This window comes from Crotalus tigris, unplaced genomic scaffold (genome assembly GCF_016545835.1).
Source record: "Crotalus tigris isolate CLP2741 ecotype Arizona unplaced genomic scaffold, ASM1654583v1 scf7180000018940.2059657, whole genome shotgun sequence".
Lineage (NCBI taxonomy): Eukaryota > Metazoa > Chordata > Lepidosauria > Squamata > Viperidae > Crotalus > Crotalus tigris.
In genome coordinates, this window is record NW_024097284.1 from 1,416,246 (window position 1) to 1,436,458 (window position 20,213).

The 20,213-nt window shown below is 37.3% G+C and overlaps 1 protein-coding gene across 1 annotated transcript in view; it reads left to right on the forward strand.

Annotated features, from left to right (window-relative positions):
- Nucleotides 1-20,213, forward strand: part of MYO3A (myosin IIIA) — a 98,607-nt gene that overhangs the window by 59,460 nt on the left and 18,934 nt on the right. The window contains exons 19-24 of the mRNA XM_039357726.1: nucleotides 1,465-1,576; nucleotides 2,203-2,365; nucleotides 3,882-3,968; nucleotides 5,545-5,656; nucleotides 6,700-7,063; nucleotides 7,498-7,636. Of these exons, the coding sequence (XP_039213660.1) occupies nucleotides 1,465-1,576; nucleotides 2,203-2,365; nucleotides 3,882-3,968; nucleotides 5,545-5,656; nucleotides 6,700-7,063; nucleotides 7,498-7,636 (977 nt within the window). The remainder of the gene's footprint in view (nucleotides 1-1,464; nucleotides 1,577-2,202; nucleotides 2,366-3,881; nucleotides 3,969-5,544; nucleotides 5,657-6,699; nucleotides 7,064-7,497; nucleotides 7,637-20,213) is intronic.

Below are 20,213 nucleotides of genomic sequence, written 5' to 3' on the forward strand. Positions count from 1 at the left end.
ACCCAAACAGAACACTCCCCCAGCCAATCAGAGCACAGCCAACCCTCCAGCCAATCAGAGTACAGCCAAGCTCCTAACCAATCAGAACACACTTCCATCCAATCAGAACACAGCCAAGCTCTCTCCAATCAGTTCATACCCCCACTGGCAGTTAAAAGGAGGAAACAGCTACAATCACACATTGCTCCTAGAAGCACGAAGCCAAAAGCACCAGCCTGAAGATGACGAATGAGACTTCGTCGAAACTTCGCCAAGACACTTCCAATTTTACTTGGGAGAAAACCCGAATAACCAATGACCTACATATATATATATATGTTTCCTGAGGTGATAGTACATACATACATACATACATATGTATTATCACCAGCCATTGCTTTCTGCCTCTTTTTTTAGTGTTTTCTTGCAGATGCAGGGTCTGCTTTTTTTTCAGATCAACCAAAGGTTGCAACAGGAATTGGTTGCAACAGGAATTGTCACCAGAGGCAGCTTGTCACCTGAGCTTGAAATCATGGGCTGAGGGAAGGTGACTGGCCCAACATCACCCAGCCAGCTTTCATGTCTAACCCAGGTTTCTAATCTGATGCCTTATCCACTTGACCAAAGTAGTTCTCACATCAAACATAATAATGCAGACCAAAAATGCCTTAGAAATACAATTTAAAAATCTCAAAAGAATATCTGACATCATACTCTCCCAAACCTTCTGGAAAAGTTCTATTTTCACCCTCTTCCTAAAGGCAGATAATGTTGGAGACATAGCAGTCTCCAACTAGAGGCCATTCCTGAGGACAGTTCCTTTTATAGAAGAAAATACTAGTTGATGTTGGTGCCCAAATTCCCAGGAGGACAACCAGCTGCTTCTCCCAGCATGATCAAAATAGTTGGGCCCTTCTAGTGGGGAGTTTAATAAGAGTGTGGTAATCGATGGTAATTTAATTAGGTGAAGGATGGAGAAATGGATAGACAAACAAACAAAAAGTGTGTAATATTCAATCCTTTAAAGATTTACTTAAATTGTACAAATTAACAAAGTTTTTCAAAAGTCAGTGGGCTCTTCATGCTATACCTATCAAAGCTGACAAAAGACTTAACATAGGCAAAAAAAAATATAGAGTGACCTTTTTGAGAAGGTAGCAGGAACATCATGCATTTTCCTCTCTGAAAAATGAGCTAGACAGGTGGAAAATGTGTTACTTTTGTACAGTACTAAGGTATCTGAATAGGTGGATAAATTGAAACGTATTCACTGATGCTTTGTGGCTATTTCTGTTGCTTGAGTGCACCTCAGTATTTGAATAGTCTTTTAGCTTGGTATCTAAGTATGATGCAGTCAAACTTGTAAAGGTTTTCTACTGCTTATCTAATAGGCACTAAATCTCCTGCAAATGCATTGTTAAATAGTCATTTTTCCTCTCACTCTTTTTCTTTCTTTCCCTCCTGAACTCTCTCTTTCTCTTGTAGATACTATTTCCTTTGTTACAATTCCAGCAACAAACTTCCTATAAATTCTGCTACTTGTACTGCCATCTTGGAAAAAACCAAGTTGAATAACTGGATGGTTGGAAAAACAAAGGTATTAGCTCTGCCACTATTTTCTGCGGTGTTCCTGCTGAAACAAGTAGGCTAATCAAGAATAAGTGTTATGGAGGCTCACTCACATGCCATCAATAGCTACATTCATCAGTTTTTTAAAATTATCCTGCCTTTTTATCACTTATTTAATATAATTTGATGAAAAGTGAATTTGTTAGCTTGAAGTTGTCCCAATAGTTATTATTAACCAATATACTTGTGATTTTGGCTATTTTGTACACAATTTCATAGATATTTAAAGTCCATTGAAAAGATTGTTTCTGCGTGCTGTACATTACAATAATCTAAGAAGTAGAATCATTTTGTCTAGCATTCAATGCCAGATTCAGAATTACCTCTATTTGAGATAATTTTGACATTTTGACATTTGAGGCATTTTGACATTTTACCCACCATAAAATTGGAACTTCTGTTCTCTGGTCATTGTTCATATCTATCATCCCTGACTTGCAACATTGCTGGAGGGTTGTTGTTTTTTAAGGCAGATATTTGGTGGATTTCTCCTAGCTAAAAAAGCAGTCATCATTGGTAATGTTATCTATGGAATTAAGTGGGTCTTCTTTTTATAGTGATATATATAGTGATCATCCTCTTTTTTAACAATAGGTTTTTCTGAAGTACTACCATGTAGAACAACTAAACATAAAGCGAAAGGAGATAATTCACAGGATTGTTTTGATTCAAATCTATGTGAAAAAATGGCTTCGTTCAAACAGATTTAAAAAGTTGAAGGAGAAAAGGGAAGCAAGTGCAACTAAAATACAATCAGGTAATAAAAATATTTTTAACATTGCAAATACATGTATTTACACAAAATAAGATTCTCAGGTGTTAAAACAAAAGAAACATCCATTTCTACAATTGTTTTAATTCTCATTATATATGATTCGTTCTCTTGTTCTACTTTGTACTTATAGCTTAACTTTTATCTGGAAACTCAAGTCTGCATACCTGAATGCTTCCCTTCTTGATTTGCATCACATGCACGCATCGCAAAGTAAACTGTCATTTTTTATTTGTATTATGATATCACATACAAGTATGGAAGGGACAGAGCTTATAATGGGATGTCATCATGCAATTTTTTTTTATTTTGATGATATTTTGACTTCTGCAGTTGCCCTTCTTTTTCTCTATAGAATCTTGAATTGGTGACTTGGAGAATATCTGAGGAAAGTTAACCTGTAACCAAAGTATGAGATTGCCAGAAAGTTGGCAGATTCTGCCAATGAGATTGATTTATATCTCTAGACAAGAGAAGATGAGAAGATACTCTCAACCCCTTAGAAATTTTCAAGGCACCAAAATAGTGTATTGTACCAAGTATGCCAGTAATGTAAATCCCATGTTTTCCACCTTTTTTTCTTCGTTCTCTGCCTTTTCTCATCTTAGTATCAGAATCCATTTCCAGCTTAACCATTTCCTCTTTAAAAAGTTCCTTTCTTGCATTGGTGGCTTTTCATTACAGCTGAAAGCCTTGCCTATTAATCTACTTTATTTCCCAGCAGAAAATTTTCTAATGTTGTAAGCATTATCTTTACTACAGAAGTTGTCTGACAGTGTTGTCAAATAAATTAATAAATAGGTAAAACCTGAAGGGTCTAAGGTGAGAAAGATTAATTAAGCTGGTTGTTGACTAAGCAACTATAAGGCTTTAGCTTAAAAGATAGAGCATCTTGTCTGAGATTTAAGTTTTTCATACCACAGCAAATGACAGTTTGATCCTTAAATCCATTTCCATAATTTGATCTCTTTTAAAGTCTGAATTTTCCATTTTGAGAAGAAAGCTGCATTCTTGTTCCAAATGATTATGTTGAATCAACTTGTGTTTTCTTGTCATGAGCCTGGATCTCTATATAAAATTTCACTGTATTTGACGTCCTAAAACAGAAGTGGGCAACCTATGATTCCAAATGTACTTACTGTCCCTAAGTCCTTTTTTTTCCCCCTTACTTTCCTTGTTTGCTTTCTTGTCAATTTTCTTGTTTTCTACCATTGAAGATGTCACAATTTTATAATCAAAAGTAGAGCCGCATCTTCAAAAAAATATATGTTATACTGTCTGCATCTATATAGGCCCACCTACAGTATTTTATTTCATGGTCCAATCCCTTTAATCCTCATTGCCCTCTTTCAAACCATGAAATATGCCACAAAGGCAACAAAGTTTGTCCCAAAGAATAATATTTCATCCATTCCCTTTCTCCTTGCAGATGTGAATAAGTAGGTAACCCTGTAGGAAGATATAACTGCTAACTTTATAGGTTTTCACCTTCTGTCTTCAGTTTACAGGGGATATGTCACTCGCAAAGCATTTGCAGAGGCAAAGAATATGTATGGAACAGCTATGTGGATTATCAAGCTCCAGTCAGGTAAGACTTCCATTTATAGCATCAAGGTTTGTACAGTCAGAATGCAGAGCTATCAAACAGAATTAGAAGGACTGTTTTTTCTATTTCTGCTTAATGTGTTTCTATCCGAGCTAGTGACTACAAGTGGTAGCTGAGAATCAAGATGCAGGAGTAAAGCCAGATATCAGTGCTAGAAATCAAAATCTAGAATTTGAACTAATTTTTCTAAGCTGCAATTCAAATAGGAGCTTTTCATAGACTTTTTTGCTGAAGCAATAGGCAACCTACATGAGCAGAATTATTACAGTAACTAGGAACTGTTTCTGACACCGTGATCCTATCAGCCAACTGCAGTAAGCAATAGAATATTGAATCAAAAGTTGCAGTTCCCTCTTGTTTAGGAGTATAGTAGTATCACTCCCCATTCACTCTTATCTGGGGAGGAGGGGAAGGTTGGGGGAGGAAAAAAACTTTCCAGATAGGGGAAGTTGGCAAAGAGAATTAAATCCCATGAGGACTGAGTAACCTAGTGACTTCTTAGAGGAAGGAATTGTGGAAACCTTTTGGGGAAAGTACAGTAGTGGCCAAAATTGTGGAACTCTTTTGGGGAAAGTGTATTTTTGAGGTTTGATGGCTAATAACACCACTTTTTTTGGAGTAGTACCATAAAATTATATATCAATGGAAAGATAATTTAATCAAGAATGTAATGCAACAAAGTTTTTTCAATTATCTGTACTGTATTCCAGTGCTTTTTTTGTAAAAAAAAAAAAAAGTGCCCGAACTCACACATGTCATACAACCCAACTTGCCTGTCCTATAAGGTTCCATCCAAAACAGGTGCCAGAACTCCATTCTGGGCATTTTATGACAAAAAAAAGCCCTGCTGTATTCTATGAAAAGTTATAGCCAATTAACTAGAAAAAGAAAGCACAACTTGCTTAGGTTGATATCAGGTAGCTTTCCTTCATCTGATTGTAGCTAATGAGCATGAGTGTTTAGAGAGCCAATCAGGTGTCATCTTGTTTGGCAATGAGCCAATCAGATCACAATAGGATTCATGTATTGAAGGTGAGAGGAGGACATTTGTCAGTGTGTTATGTGATTGCTATCAAGTTGGTTGGGTTTTTTTGTGTTCATTCATTTAGTGAGCTTGTAAAATGTAATAAAATTAAAGTAATGGTGCAAAGAGTTGATTGGTTGCCCAGAAAGCAATGTAAAATAGTATTATTAAGTGAACAAGGCTATAGTTATAAAGAAATTAGAAGAAAAATTGGTGGAAATTTAACCAAAGGTGGCATTTCTACTGTACACTTTTCCCAAAAAGGTTTCCACAATTTTGGCCATTACTGTATATCATATAATATACTGATTATATAATCCAGTGTTCCCCCAGGCTGGCATTCTTCAGCAGCTGAGAAGAACAATAATTGTCATCTATAGCTATAGACCCAGCAGGCTAAAGTTGGGAGAAGGAGAGTTGATGAGGACAGTCATCCTATCCAATCTGAAAATGCCAGATTAAGGAAGAGTTGGTTTAAATATGCTGATTTACAAAAATAATCTAAGGGTTTATTCTTACTGTGATTTATATTAGTTACAAGAAGATTCCTGATCCAAAAGGGGGCTAAAGAAATAAATGATGCTGCAGTAATAATTCAGTCTTACTTCAGAGGATACAGGGAGAGAACAAGTCTCAAAAGAAGAAGGTAGTATTTTATTTTACTTAAGATTATTCTGTTATATGCCAACTCTTCTGCAATAAAACATAATCTTCAATTTCATTTCAAACAGCACCATTCCATGCAATCTTTCTAAGAGAGATTTCAACAATATTAAGTTTTGTTTTCAAAAGATAATATAGAAAAATGTGCATGTGCTAAAACTATGGTATGAAAAAAAAATCTCAACCTCTTAACATTTTATTCATTAAATGAGATGTAAAAATTTTTTGGGATTCTGGAGTCCATTTGGAATGGAAGCAAATACATTTTTAAATCACTCTTGGATAGAATAGAGATACTGGGAATTCAGGATACTTAAAAAATACAAGAAATAAAATTATACTGAATAGTCTTTTTACCTGGTACTCAAAATCTGGAGTGCAGGTTACTAAAACAGAGGCATTAGTGGCAGAATGCCTTTCAGTACCAAATGTTACTGCACTGAATTGGATCAACCTTGGTCTGGTCCAATGGAGCTCTTCTAATTTAAGAATTATTCTCCTCTTTCTGGCAAAATATATATTGGTGGTCTAGAATCACAAATTGCAACTCAATGAAGCCTTTGCGCACTTAGGATGAAGAGCTAATACTGGAGTAGGCTCAAATGGCTCCTCCAAGTTCATTTCTCCTTTCTCAGCAGTAGATATGGAAGGCCATTTCACAGGATAGGAGTTTGTTACTGGGTGGTCAGACAGTGAGTAAAATGAAAAAAGTAAAGGAACCATTTTGTTTCCATTGTACTTTTAATGGCATAATGTGCAGGAAAAAAATGCTGCCTACAGTACCTGTCTCCTAGTAACCATAAATCCTATTTTTTTAACATTATAGTATATGCCTTTATTTTGCAAAATAAACTTATGTGATGCATGCCGAAAAACATCACTCCAAAGAAATGTTTTGCTTTGTTTTCATTTTGAAAAAAAAGTATTATATTGACATTTTAATGCATAAACTAGCCCTGAGTGATCTTGTAAGGTTGCAGCAGCTGTCTCCTGTAATCTTCGCTAAATATATTACATGTGTTTCAGGGAATCATTTCTCAAGAATAAGCAAGCCGGAATGGCAACAAGCCCAGGGGAAAAAGAATATCTTTCTGAAGAAGACCAAAATCAACCCAAAAAACAGGGTTGTGTTTCTCCCCAGGAAAGATCCTCACAAAGCTCACTGAAATCTATGGAACCAAGCCAACAAACCACAGAGGATAACGTGAAGGCAGCTTTAGTCATTCAAAGTATTTATCGAGGGTACCGAGTAAGAGATCAGCTCAGAAGGAAAAGGAAGTTACCTTTTGAAAATCAAGATGATAGTGAGTCTGGGGCTTTGTCTGATGATCTAGTTTTAAAAGATGGTCCAGAGGAGGAAAAATCTAACTTGGCTGTTTTCTCCAAACAGGTAAGCATTTTAGAAAAACCTTTCACCGTGTGGGTTGGGCCATAGCACCCGTTATATTTTCTGGGGATAATCAGAATTTCTCTCCCCCTCTCCCTCCCTCTCTTCTCTCTCTCTTCTCTCTTATATAAAGCAGTTAATTCAGTCTGCATTAAAATAGAATCCATTGAAATCAAATACTGAAAAAATGATCAAGCTTTTGATTGTTATTGTTAGTTACGAAGTCGTGTCCAACCCATCGTGACCCCATGGACAATGTTCCTCCAGGCCTTCCTGTCCTCTACCATCTTACAGTAGTGTAATAGTTCAGTATAAGAAAATTCTCCATAATAGAGGGGGCAGAATTCTCTATAATAAAAAGCAATGTTCATGCACTTTCACAGGATGACTTTCCCTCTTTGGTTTTATATATATGTTTGTTTATGTTTCTCACCTAGATATCAAAGTTATCAGAGAACTATCTGTCACTGGAGAAGAAACTGAATAAAATACTTTTATCCCATCAGCTGAGTCCCATGAAGCTCCCCACAAGCTACCATCCCAGCAGTCACCTTTCTTCATATGTATACCAGTCTGGTAACAACCACTCTCATTATTAAACAAATTAATTTAATGGAATAATCTGCAGTTACAACTGTTACCCTCATGAATCTATTATTTATTCATGAAACTGTAGTCTTTCCAGAGACCAAGGCGAGATCATTAATTTATACAGGTAGTCCTCGACTTACAACCACAATTGCACCCCAAATTTCCATTGCTAAGCAAGAGAGTTGTTAACTGAATTTTTCCTCATTTCATGACCTTTCTTACCATGGTTGTTAAGTGAATCACTACAGTTATTAAATTAGTAACATGGCTTTTAATAAATGTACTTGTGAACAATTAATTTTTTCAACATGCCCTCCTGAAATGCTCTTTTAAAGAAAAAAATCATTATTGCTTCATAATTTTAAAACTTCTAATATGTTACCTTTTGATTTTCTTTGCTTCTAAAGGGCTTGATCATGTCTGAATACCAATGTGATTGAAGACCTGATAAAAATGAAAATGTTTTTCTTTTTTAAAAAAAACTTATACAAAGGGTGCTTTTTAATCTACTATAGCTAAAAAGTGACAGTATTAGGAATGTTTCTTTTCTTAAACTATAACCCTTCAAAAATCATTTATATTTCCAAAGAAGATTTGGCTTAATAGTTTTATAAAATATTAGACATTTTTATTGGCATAGTGAATTAATCTGGTCGTTTCTCACACTGGCGTTTGATTTTATCTGTTTCTAACATATAGCAAAGAGAATTAATAGTATAATTTTGAATTCTATTTGTTTAACGTATCTGTCATCCTAAAATATATTGAATGATTTGGTTTACTATGAATATTTTATTGTAATTAATAAAATGTGCAACTTCCATGGGGAAAAGTTGAGACCTTATGCAGTGATGATCTCTATGTAGAATCTATTCTAGATTGAATTCTACTTCTGGGATAAATGCAGGTTTGAGGTTAGAGAGGATTAATATTCAATGCTTAATTGCTCTCAGTGGCTAGAAGTACCTTCCTCCTCACTCTTCTACTGGTTTTGGTTGCAATTATCTGTTCTAAGGAATGTATTCTCTACACAGGTAACTTGATCTGACTCCTATAATATATTGTATATGGTTTGCCCTTGAAGATAATGCAAATGCAGGAGTATTATCCAACCAGTTAAGTTTGATGTATGAGTTAGTTTTTTTTTCTAAGTTAAATTTCAGTTGTGCCATTCAGTGTTAAATTGAATAAAACATACCATTTTGTATGTTTTGTAAAGCATTCAGTTGTAGATTGGCGGTGGCAGGCTGGTAGGAATATTTGTGATAATCATACTGGGAGGATACTTGGAAAGGGGTGTTTGTGATGGCTCAGCAGTTAATGGGTGAGCTCCCATTACTTTCCTGAGCTTCTGCCCACTTAGCAGGTTGAAAGCATGCAAATATATTCAAATAGATAAATAAGTACAACTTTGATGGGAAGTTAACAGTCTTTGGACAATGTTGGCTAAGAAACAGAGATGAGCACTGCCCCCTTGAGTCAGACATGACTGGAAAGGGGAAACCTTTACCTTTTACTGAGAAATGAGGCCAGTTGTAATATGGTAAGAATAGTGGCAGCAGTAGGAAGACTGGAGAATGCGTCCAGGTCAGTTGTGATTAATTCCAATAATCTCCCTGTTCAAAAATTTAAAATTGTATTATTTTGCAAAAAATGCAGTCAGGTGGGGTTTCATGTCAGCTCATTTCACCTTTTTCTTTGCCTGATATATTTGGATGAATTTGAAAATAATTGTTATTGTTATTTTTACAGTCATTTAGCTTGAAAGTCCAATTGGTCTCTCTAAGGCAGACATGTCAAATTCAAGGTCTGCAGGCCAGATCTAGCCTGCAATGGGTTTAGATATAGCCTGCAGGACCACCCTGGAGATAGTGAGGGGCCAGCCCCTGATGTCCCGGCCCATCCCAGCTCAGCCAGGCACCCCTGGGCACATGCACAGGAGGCAGCAAGCATAAGGGGGCTGGCGGTGCCCTGCAGCAGCCCCATCCAGCTAGAGCTCTTCTCCAGCCCAGGAAGGGCAGCTTGGCCAAGGAGAGCAAGCATAGATGCAGCAGCCTCGAGGAGAAGGTAAGCATGGCCAGGAGCCCCCTCAAGGAAGCAGGGCTGAGCTGTGGAGTCCTGGTCCAGTAGCCCCATGCCTCAAGGTGTGGGGTGCAGCCATCTTCCTCCATGGGGTGGCTCACGCATCACCGGGCACCAAGCCATTCCATGCTGCGGCTGTGCATTGGCCGTTCACCTACCTCTTCGAGGATGCAACTTTTCTCTAGCGTGATCATGAGCAATAGTCCAGTAAGGCACCTATGTACTGTCCCAGTGAGACCCCAGGGTGAGCAGATCCCAGCCTTCCCACTCCCTGGTACAATGCCTTGAGTGCCACATTTTACTTTCCAGCCTTGCCACATGGCAGAGAGGGCAACCCTTAGCAAGCTGTTGCTCAGCATGTGCTGCCTCACACTCACATTCACACTCCCTGCGCCAGTTTTCCTTTTGTCCCATAGGCCAGGTCCCATTCAGAGATGTGCTGGACAGTGCCCCCCTTCGGCCTCGCATCCAGGAGATGGCAAATCTTCTCTGATGGGCAAGGCTTTGGTCTCATCTTCCTCCACTAGAGACCTCCGGATCACCCCTCCCAGCCTTGACTGTTCCCCACAGGTGCCTCTCAACGTGAGCAATGTTGACCTGGCCATGCCCACCTAGTTGCAGTTATCTGGCCATGACCAGCCAAGCCTACCCAACCCACACCCACCTGGCCCTTTGAGGGCAACCATAATGCTGATGTGGCCCTCAATGAAATTGAGTTTGACACCCCTGCTCTAAAGGGATTACCACTACCCTGCTCTGAGGGGAGTACCACTATCACCCATTTCTCCTTACCAAGGTGCAGATCCTATGGCTAGAAGACCTTCCAAATACAAATGGTATATCAGTTATGGTACTGATAACTGGAGCAATTACTAGTTGTAAGATACAAGTGTTAACAGATACTCCATGTTCAGGAATCTACTGCCATGGTAGTTGCAAGTTCTTTTTCTACCTCTTCTCTTCAGTTTTTTCGGGTGATGTTTCAGCCTCTGATTACTTCTCAGATTAAGCTTGAGAAAATCCAGTCTTGAATATAAGGTACAATCTGACAATAACATCATGGACATTTGATTTATATATTGTGCTGCAATATGCAAAATAGAAAAACATTGCAAATTTTTGATTCGGTGTATTTTCCCTAGGCATAATTTTAAAAATATTCCTGAGATTTTGAACAAAATCTTTCAGCTAATCCGTCTGTAGCTGGGGCTAAGACGTTGATGTAAGGTAGCTGAAATTATTCAGATACAGTTTGCCATTCACTAATTATTCTGAAACACCAGTTTGCACAATATCTCTATATTGTGTGTGTCTTTGTGTCTGTTCAACTCACTGAAAACACCTCTGTCCACTTCAAACACATATTCATCCTAAGTAAAAAAAAATTCTATACTCAAAAACAATACTGCAATGTCAGTAGAAGTGTTTTTTTGTCATGGCAAGGAAACCATGGCTGAAGTGATGCACTTTTCAATTTTTGGGGGGGCATGTTAGCCACCTGAGTAACTCATTGCAGATAGTCTCGACTTATGACCTTAAAGACGATTTGAAGTTATGACAGAATTCAGAAAAATGCAATTTGTGACCCATATTTAAAATTTCAACTGCTGCTGCACCACCACCTTCTCCTGAAGTCACATGATTGCATTTCAATTGCACTTCTTGTGATCATGTGACCACAATGTTTTCTGTCATTTTCCAGAGAAAACATATGCTTGATTCCATTTAACAACTGTGATGACTCACCTATTCAACCATCAATTGAGTCAGGTCACACGGTGAGCCTCTTAATGACCACAACGATTTATGACTAAAATTTCATGCTCAGTTGTGGCCATACATTGTCTGTACACCCTGTTCACATTGCTGATTTTTCCTGGCCAGTAAACAAAACTGAAATATGTGCAACATGTAGTTCCTTCAGTGCTTCATCTTTCAGCTTGGATGTCATGATGACTCTCGGTCCTTTTGTAAAGAAACTGTCACCAAATATAAGTTGTCATGGCATTGATAAAACTCCATAAATACCCTCCATTCTTGGTTGCTATGTAAACCAGAGATAAATCCTCTGTCTTACTTTCACTGGTCATCTCAGCTGTGAAGAGAGGATTCTCCATTTCTGCAAGAGAAAGTATGTCAGTCTCTGTCAGATGTGCATTCCTCAGTTTGTCTACCCTTTATGGGTAAACAAGATAATCCGTCTGCATTTGTATGAACATGTGTCGTTTTAAATTCTATTGTATACTTATGTCCACCAAACAACAAAGCCCAATGCTTTATTCAGGCATCTGCTAGTAAGCAGAATTCCTTTTGGTGAATTTAAAACTGACAATAGTAGCTGATGAGAGCAGTGAGACTGAATTCTCTTCTTTACAAATACTGGCTGAAATGTTGAGCCATGTTCAGTACTTCCCTCTCTCTATTTGCATAATTTTTCTCTGCAGCTGTGAGTCAGCGTGATATACTCCTGTCAGGCATTCACTACTATCTTTCATGAGATGTGGCATAACCACATCAATGCCATATGATGAGGCGTCTCTAGGCAATTTCACTTCCAAGTCCTGATTGCAGTGTATGACTGTCTTGATGCTGTGTCTGATATCACCGTTTTTTTTGATACAAGTAAAATTTTATTTGCACTGCTTTTCCCTCTGCCTTGCTTTTCCTAAAATGTTCAAGATATAGAGCACTAGGACTACATTTGATAGAGAAACTGTTGGAATAATTAACAAATCCTAAAAATAACTTTCGATGCAACACAGCAGCTTTGCATTTTCTCTGAATGTTTCTCCAGTCTTTGTGCATCTATGGTAAAAGGATACAGAAAATGAAGATAACATCACCTGTATGATTAATGAATTGACAATTGATGAGGAGGAAAAAGAGAACTTCATAAATAACTTTGTTATTCTAGCCTTGAAAATAGATAAAGATTGTCAATGCGCTGAAGAAATAAAGAGATTAATCTTTGGGAGAAAAGCAATGACAAACTTAGACAAACTCAGGAAAGATATATAATATCTTTGTATATTGTGTATCTATACACACACACACACACACACACACACACACACAATGGTTTAGAATTGTTAAAAGAGTAGGGTTTTTTTCAGAGATAATATATGGCTTTAAAAACTGGACATTGAGAAAAATTAAAGAAATAAATCAAATAACTGATTTGGAGGCAGTTACTAAAAGTATGATGATCTGCAAAAAAGAGCCAATGAATTAATCCTGGATCAAATAAAGCTTGATTGCTCTTTCAGGCAAGAATGCCCAGACCTTGAGCATGGGATATGAACAAAAAAATGTTGAGACTTTGGGAAAAGTTCAGAGAAGAGCAACTAAGATGATCAAAGACTTGGAGACTAAAATATATGCAGGATTTGGGTTTGGCTAATCTAGATAAAAAGAAGAACTAGAGGTGATATGATAGCAGTATTCCAATATTTGAGGGGCTGCCACAAAGAAGAGGGGTTCAAATTATTCTCCAAAGCACCAGAGAGCAAGATAAGAAACAATGGTTGGAACTGACCAAAGGGAAAAGCAACCTGGAATTAAGGAGAAAGTTCCTAACAGTGAGAACAATTAACCAGTGGAACAGCTTGCCTTCAGAAATCGTGGGTGCTCCATCACTGGAGGTTTTTAACAAGAGACTGGACAGCCACTTGTCTGAAATGGTATAAGATCTCCTGCTTGAGCAGGGAGCTAGTCTAGAAGACCTCCAAGGCCCCTTCCATCTCTTTTCTATTCTAAAATCTGGTAAGATTGGTAAGAACAGGAAGACAATAGATAAGTTATAGATTACCAAGGGAAACCGAATGAGATCGCAAGCATTTGTTCATCCTATAAACAGGGGTTGGATTGACCACTAGCAACTAATAAATTACATAATATGCATTTGTAGGAAAGGATAACCCAAGCCCATCCTTGAAGTTCTGCAGAGGTTTGCTCTGGGCTGGACCATGTAGTAATTGTCAATGAGGAAGAGAGGGAGAGGGTAAATTCTCTTCCTTAAAGAAAATTGCACCTACTCCCATTTTCTAAAAGCTTCTAGGAAAAAAAAAGCTGGTTATGATTTTAGTTTTGTTCTACAATGTGTCTAAACTCTTTTAAGAGAGGAAGGAATGATGGAAGGGAGGAAGGGAAGGAGGAAGGAAGAGGAAGGGAGGGAAACCAATAGCACTAAAGGAATCCAAATGAATGTCAGTGTTCAAGATAGCCATGGTCATACAGTTAAATCTAAGTACTTTTTTAATCTGCATGAGAGTAGAATCATCCAGAGGAGGTATATTATAAATGTATTATAATTGTATTACTATTTAATTATTCAAAATAATTATTAACATACCAATTACTGAAGTTGGTATGTTAATAATTATTATTATTTGTGAATAATAACAAATCTATTCTAAATTCATCTGATCCCTAAAGATTGGTTGGTTGGTTGGTTGGTTGGTTGGTTGGTTGGCTGGTTGATGTGCCATCAAGTCATTTTTGGCTCCAAGTTAAGTATATAGATAGATTTTCTCTATGACTATCTGTTCCTAATCTGTTTTTTTTAATTCTCGTAGCCACTGTAACCACTAAGTCTCTCCACGTTGCTCTTGGTTGCCCTCTTATTTATTTATTTATTTATTTATTTATTTATTTATTTATTTATTTATTTATTTATTTATGAGACTTATATACCACTTTAACTGCAAGCACTCTCTAAGCAGTGTACACCAGTAAGCAATGTATATATATATATTTACATTGTCCCCAATAATCTGGGTCCTCATTTTACCTACCTCGGAAGGATGGAAGGCTGAGTCAACCTTGAGCCGGTGAAATTTGAACTGCTGACCTGATGAACACAGTCAGCTAAAGTGGCCTGCAGTACTGCACTCTAACTGCTGCGCCACCTCGGCTCTTCTCTTTCTAAGCACTAATGCAGTGGTTCTCAACCTTTCTAATGCCGCGACCCCATAATACAGTTCCCCATGTTGTGGTGACCCCCAACCACTTATACATCACTGGGTTCCAGGGGCGTGGCCAAAGAAAAGGGGAAAAAAAATGGCGGACAGCCTTGTTTGGCGACCCCTGTGAAATGGTCGTTCGACCCCAAATGGGGTCCCGACCCACAGGTTGAGAACCACTGCACTAATGCCTTTTCCAAAGAGCTGGATTTTGCCTAATGTGTCCGAAGTAGGATAATTAGCCCAAAGGGAATATCATTGGAAAAAGGCTTTTTGAGCTTAATTTGGAAGATGACAAAAATGTAAACCTCTTTTTTGTTATGAGTCTTAGCGTAAGTGTGTTCTTTCTCTAGCTGCTCCTTCTTCCTAAATTGGGGGGTGGAAACCTCCACATTCTGAAGTATTTTTATAGTCTTGGTAACCATTGCTGGTTATCATAACAGTTATCTCAATAAAGACCCTTTCATAGAATTCAATTTTAATTCTGGGTAATCACTGCAGGACAATTCCATTAACCACTTGCATTTTTTATTCTCTATTTATCTGCTAGCAGCACCTGGATGTGCCCAGCTTTTAACTCTCTTTTCATTGGGTTGTAACTGTCTGATCAGGTTTTGTTACCAATAAAAAGGAGTATTGATCATATAAATTTAAACCTTTTCTTTTCTGATAAGAAAAATAAAATATTTACCCCAACATTTCAGTTTTCTCAGAAAGATTAAAAATGTGTATATTAGTAACAGATTAATATAAAAGCAGCACATCATCTTTCATATTCTTTAAAAGCAACACAATTGAGGGAAAAAAACATTCACTGTAGTCTCAGTTCCTAAAAACATCATTAATCTGTAAGCGGCAATGACTGCTGATTTTTTTTTTTTTGTTTTCCTTTAAATGGGTTAGCCTACCATAATTACTAATAATAGTACCACTGATAATTGTACATCTTTCCTTCAATTTCATGTGTTTAGTTTGCCATCATGCAGCTGCAATGAGAGACTCCAAAAAATAGGACTCTTATGTCAAACAGGAATATTTTCCTGTCTTTTGCTATGAGGAGCAATATTATACATTTTTATAGCCTACAGTGGCCCTCATACTTAACTTTTGGTTTTATATTTCTCTTTATAAGTGATAGTCTGATAGATTGTAGCAAGGAATGTGAGTCATTTTTAAATAATAATCTGAAAAGAAACAGAAGGTTCAGAGAGCTGTTATTCTTCAGCAGGAGTAAGCAGTAAGATGTTCCTCAGGCATTGTTTCTTCTATTCTTCAAAAATTGGGGCATTAAGAGACATAATGGAAATTGTAAACTTTGCACATCCGGAGGAGTTCCGTTTCCCAACACAGTGCTGGCCACAGAGATATCCCAACACTTTTGGAATAATTGGAACAGACTGTTTCAAACTCAATTTGAAATGCTTGCATACTTCTAGATCAAGGGTTCTCAACCTTGGCAACTTTAAAACTTGTGGACTTCAACTCCCAGAATTCCTCAGCCAGCTTTGCTGGCTGAGGAATTCTGGGAATTGAAGTCCACAAGTCTTAAAGTTGCCAAGGTTGAGAACCCCTGTTTTAGATTAATATGTATTAGTAATATCTAAATCACTATCAGTTTTGAGCCATCCATCTGTAGTTAGGTACAAACAAGAACTTATCACTTTTTTCTGAATAGGGAAAATTGCAGTTTGGATAAACATATGGAAATATCAAAAATATCAGATCATTATATTTGTTCAAGATCCAACTTCCCAAACTGAGATGAAATGGAAGACAGATTTGATTTAAGAACTGCTTTACAGATAATAGAGTACAGATAGTCCTTGATTTACGACAGGTTCCTTAAGAATTGTTCCACATCACTCTAAAAGTTGCCTCAAAGCAAGATGGGTGGCAAACAAATGAAATGAAATGAATAAGCTACTTATGATCTTTTACAAAGTTATGACAGCTGCACAGCCCCCCCCCGCCCCCTGTGGCCCCCTGATTTTGGGCAATTGGCAAACAACTTACCTTTATGGCTGTTTCCCATATCCCGTGGTGATGTGACTGAGATTTGCAATGTCTTTTGCCATTACTGGCATTTTCTTCTGGTTTCTTTTTTTTAAAAAAAAAACAACAACCCTTGGTGAAAATTGACTTGCTTAACGACCTCTGCATTCACTTAATGACCATGGCATTTGCTTAACAACTCTGGCATTCACTTAATGACTGCCACAAAAATAATCAGAAAATTGAATCTGGTCATGTGATGCCATAACCACAATGACTTATAACTGTAATTCCAGACTCATTTACAGTTATAATTCCAGGATGACCTATAAAAAGCAACTTGGAGCATAGGCCTGAGGCTCACAACAGAATAGCTGATCACAACTCACATGTACAAACATATATACGGCTGCTACATTCTGTTCCCAGAGAAAACGTGAAACAAATTTAGTAAATATGTTAAATCTATCTAACTTACACACATACATATACTACATACAAGAAACAGTAAATGGAAGGTTTTGGTTATATTTGCTTACAGTGTAATTAAAGGAATTAATTGCATTAAAATGCCATTCTCTGCAGCACCTTAGTTTAGAAATCACCTTTGTTCTTGAGAAGGAAACATAATTGTCAATTCATTAAATTAGGAACCTTCTGCATCCCGGATAAGAAACTAAAACAATAAATGTAAGCATTACTCAGCTGTATTATAAATTAACATTATTCCTTCTGGCCTTTCAATATATCAGTGACCTTTCCAAGCCTTTATTATCACATGTAACAAAGAAAAAGTTAGCATCCAATTGTGCTCGGGTTACACTGATGTATTGCTGATCGGTTTTGATTATAAATGTTTGTGTCGCTGTCTTAATTAAAATGACATAATGTGGTAGAATAGCATTTTCCTGATGAAATATCACAGATGGGCAAATTTGTTTCCTTACCCATATAGATCAAACATAGGAGAACACAATAAGTATCTGTAAATTGCATGCTATTCATACAGTCATGTAACCAAAGCCTTCTTGTGGTGTGATTAAACATATTTGAGCTGGGTCAAGCAGGTAGATTACTTGGAAACTACATTCTCTGTGAAATCATTGAAAGAACTCATTATTTTGAGCCTAGAAAATTAAAAGGCAGTGGTGATCTTCAAATCACCCAAAGGAGAGGCTTATTTATGACCATTGCAAAGATGGCCATAGTCATCCATTTAATTTATTATCACATGAGCTCCAGAGGTAAGATGTCTCTTGAACACATATAATATCAAGAGTATAAGGAAGAATGAAGATAGTTGTCCAGCTACAGAAATAACAAATTTTAACTAAGATGTATCTAGATTTTTACATACAATGTACAGGTAATCCTCAATTTATGACCACAATTGACTCAGTAATTGCAGTTGGTAAGGAAAATATGTGACAGCTTTGTTCGGCGACCCCAATCCCAACATTCCCAGTTATGGTTGTTAAATGATCTTGTGGTTATTAGGTGGACCGATTCCCAGGTAAGGAGCAGAGGTCTACTTAACTGAAAATCCTCCATTGCTGAAATCCAAGCAGGTTTTTCAGCCCTTGAATGAAGAGACACTTGTCCCTTGGCCAATGCCAGGCCTCATAGGGGCTTCTCCAACCCTGCTCCTTACCCTCTACCACACTGCCTTTCTGCTTGGACTTTGGCTCCCTATCATCTTTGGAGACTGACTAAAAAAACTGCCCAACAAAAGAGTTCAGCTCACTCCACCTCTGCATGGAAGGGAATTTTTTTCAGTGGGATGCAAGAAAAGGGCTTGAATCTTCAGAATTTGAGTTCTATTTCTGCATTCCATCAAAGGAGTTCAATTCCCCTCCATACGCAGAAGAGAACTCCCATAGTGGGGGGTTTGTCAACTTTTTTATGGGATGCAAAAATGGAGCTTGTTTCTGTATCCCACCAAAGCACCTCAGCTCCCTTCAGCGGGCAACTCTTTCAGCCAACTCAAGAAATAAGGAGCCCTCTTGGCATGCGGCAACAGTTGCAATCTTCTCTATTGACTTTCTGTGAAAGCCAGCAGAAAAGATTTAAAATGGTGATCATATATTTGCAGGGCACTCAGTAATCAGCCATAAGTCTGAGCAGGTTGCCAAACAGCCAGATTGCAATGACATGACCATGGAGGCATGTGTGCAACATTTTGGGATGACTGGAGACACTATAAAGCACTCTTTCTGAGGCTGTCATAATTCCAAACCATTAAACCAATGGTCATAAACTGAGAACTACAGGCAATTAGGAATTCATTTTTAAAGTAGCTTGTAAAGCAAATCACAGATTTAAGACTTTCAGTGCATATCTCCAAGAGAGAGTGCTGGTTCTTTGCTTCATTGTAGATGTTTCCCAGCCCCTCCTGTCCTGCATATAGGAAAAGTTCATGTTTTTAAAAGAAAGGAATCCATAGAGTAGAATTATTTCTGGGTAAAAACAGGTTTCCTTGATCTCATATTGCAGAACCTATTAGTCCTTAAAATCTCCAAATTGCTAGGGAAGACCAAAAATTGAAGCAGAGAGCAATTTGCTTCAGAAAATTTATGTCTGTGGAAATACATGAAGCTAGGAAACTATGTTGAACTTCTTCACCTTTCTTTTGTATTTTCTTTATTTCTTTGTACAAGTTATGGAACCAAATACTTGCTTTTAGCTTTCGTGCGTATCTTATAGGCTAAATTCATTAAGATTCTTTTGTTCTTTAAAATCTTTTTTTGTAATATTTTGCAGTGAGAAGTCTTCATTCATAATAGACCAGTGCCTCTTTGTGTTTTGTCTGGAATATGGTATTTTCTGTTAACATTTGTTTTTTGGAGGATTAATTTGCAAGCTGTTCACTTGTGATTTGGACAGTTGTACAACTCTCTATTTCTGCATTAAATATTTACATTTTAATTCTTGCAGGTAAAAATGGATAGGAGTTCCTTTTTTTATATTTTGTCTCTTTTTAAATAATGAAGCTAGATTTTGTTTGTCTCCTGTGAGATTGATGTACCTCCCAGTGGAGTGGGAAAAGGGCAGAAGCTGTGGATACTAGCATACTAGTTAGCAAAAGTGTGGCATATCAAAATTATTTCATGTTTATCTTTTACTCTTTTAATCACTAGAAAGAGATCTCTTATACATAACTGAGTTAGTGTGTGGTAATCATGAGAAGTTTCCACCTAGAGACAGGTATTAATAGCAGGAAGTACCAAATCACTAGCCAGCCAAACAGAAACAAGCATATAAAGAATGGGAGGGCTTCTGAGAGAGGAGGTATTGTGGATTTCAGCATTGCTTTAGAATGAAAAATCTTACTCAATAGTAGCAGTACTTGGCAATGTAAATTTGAAAATTTTAAAAAATCCAGAAGGAAGCAAGGGCAAATCTTGCTGTTCTGTTGCCAAGAAGATGGCATATATGTGTCCAGCAGCTCAGCAGAACTTAGGATCAGGTTAAAGAGGGTTGTATTTTTTACCGCTTAAAATATAATAGACTTCCTAACAACTCAAATA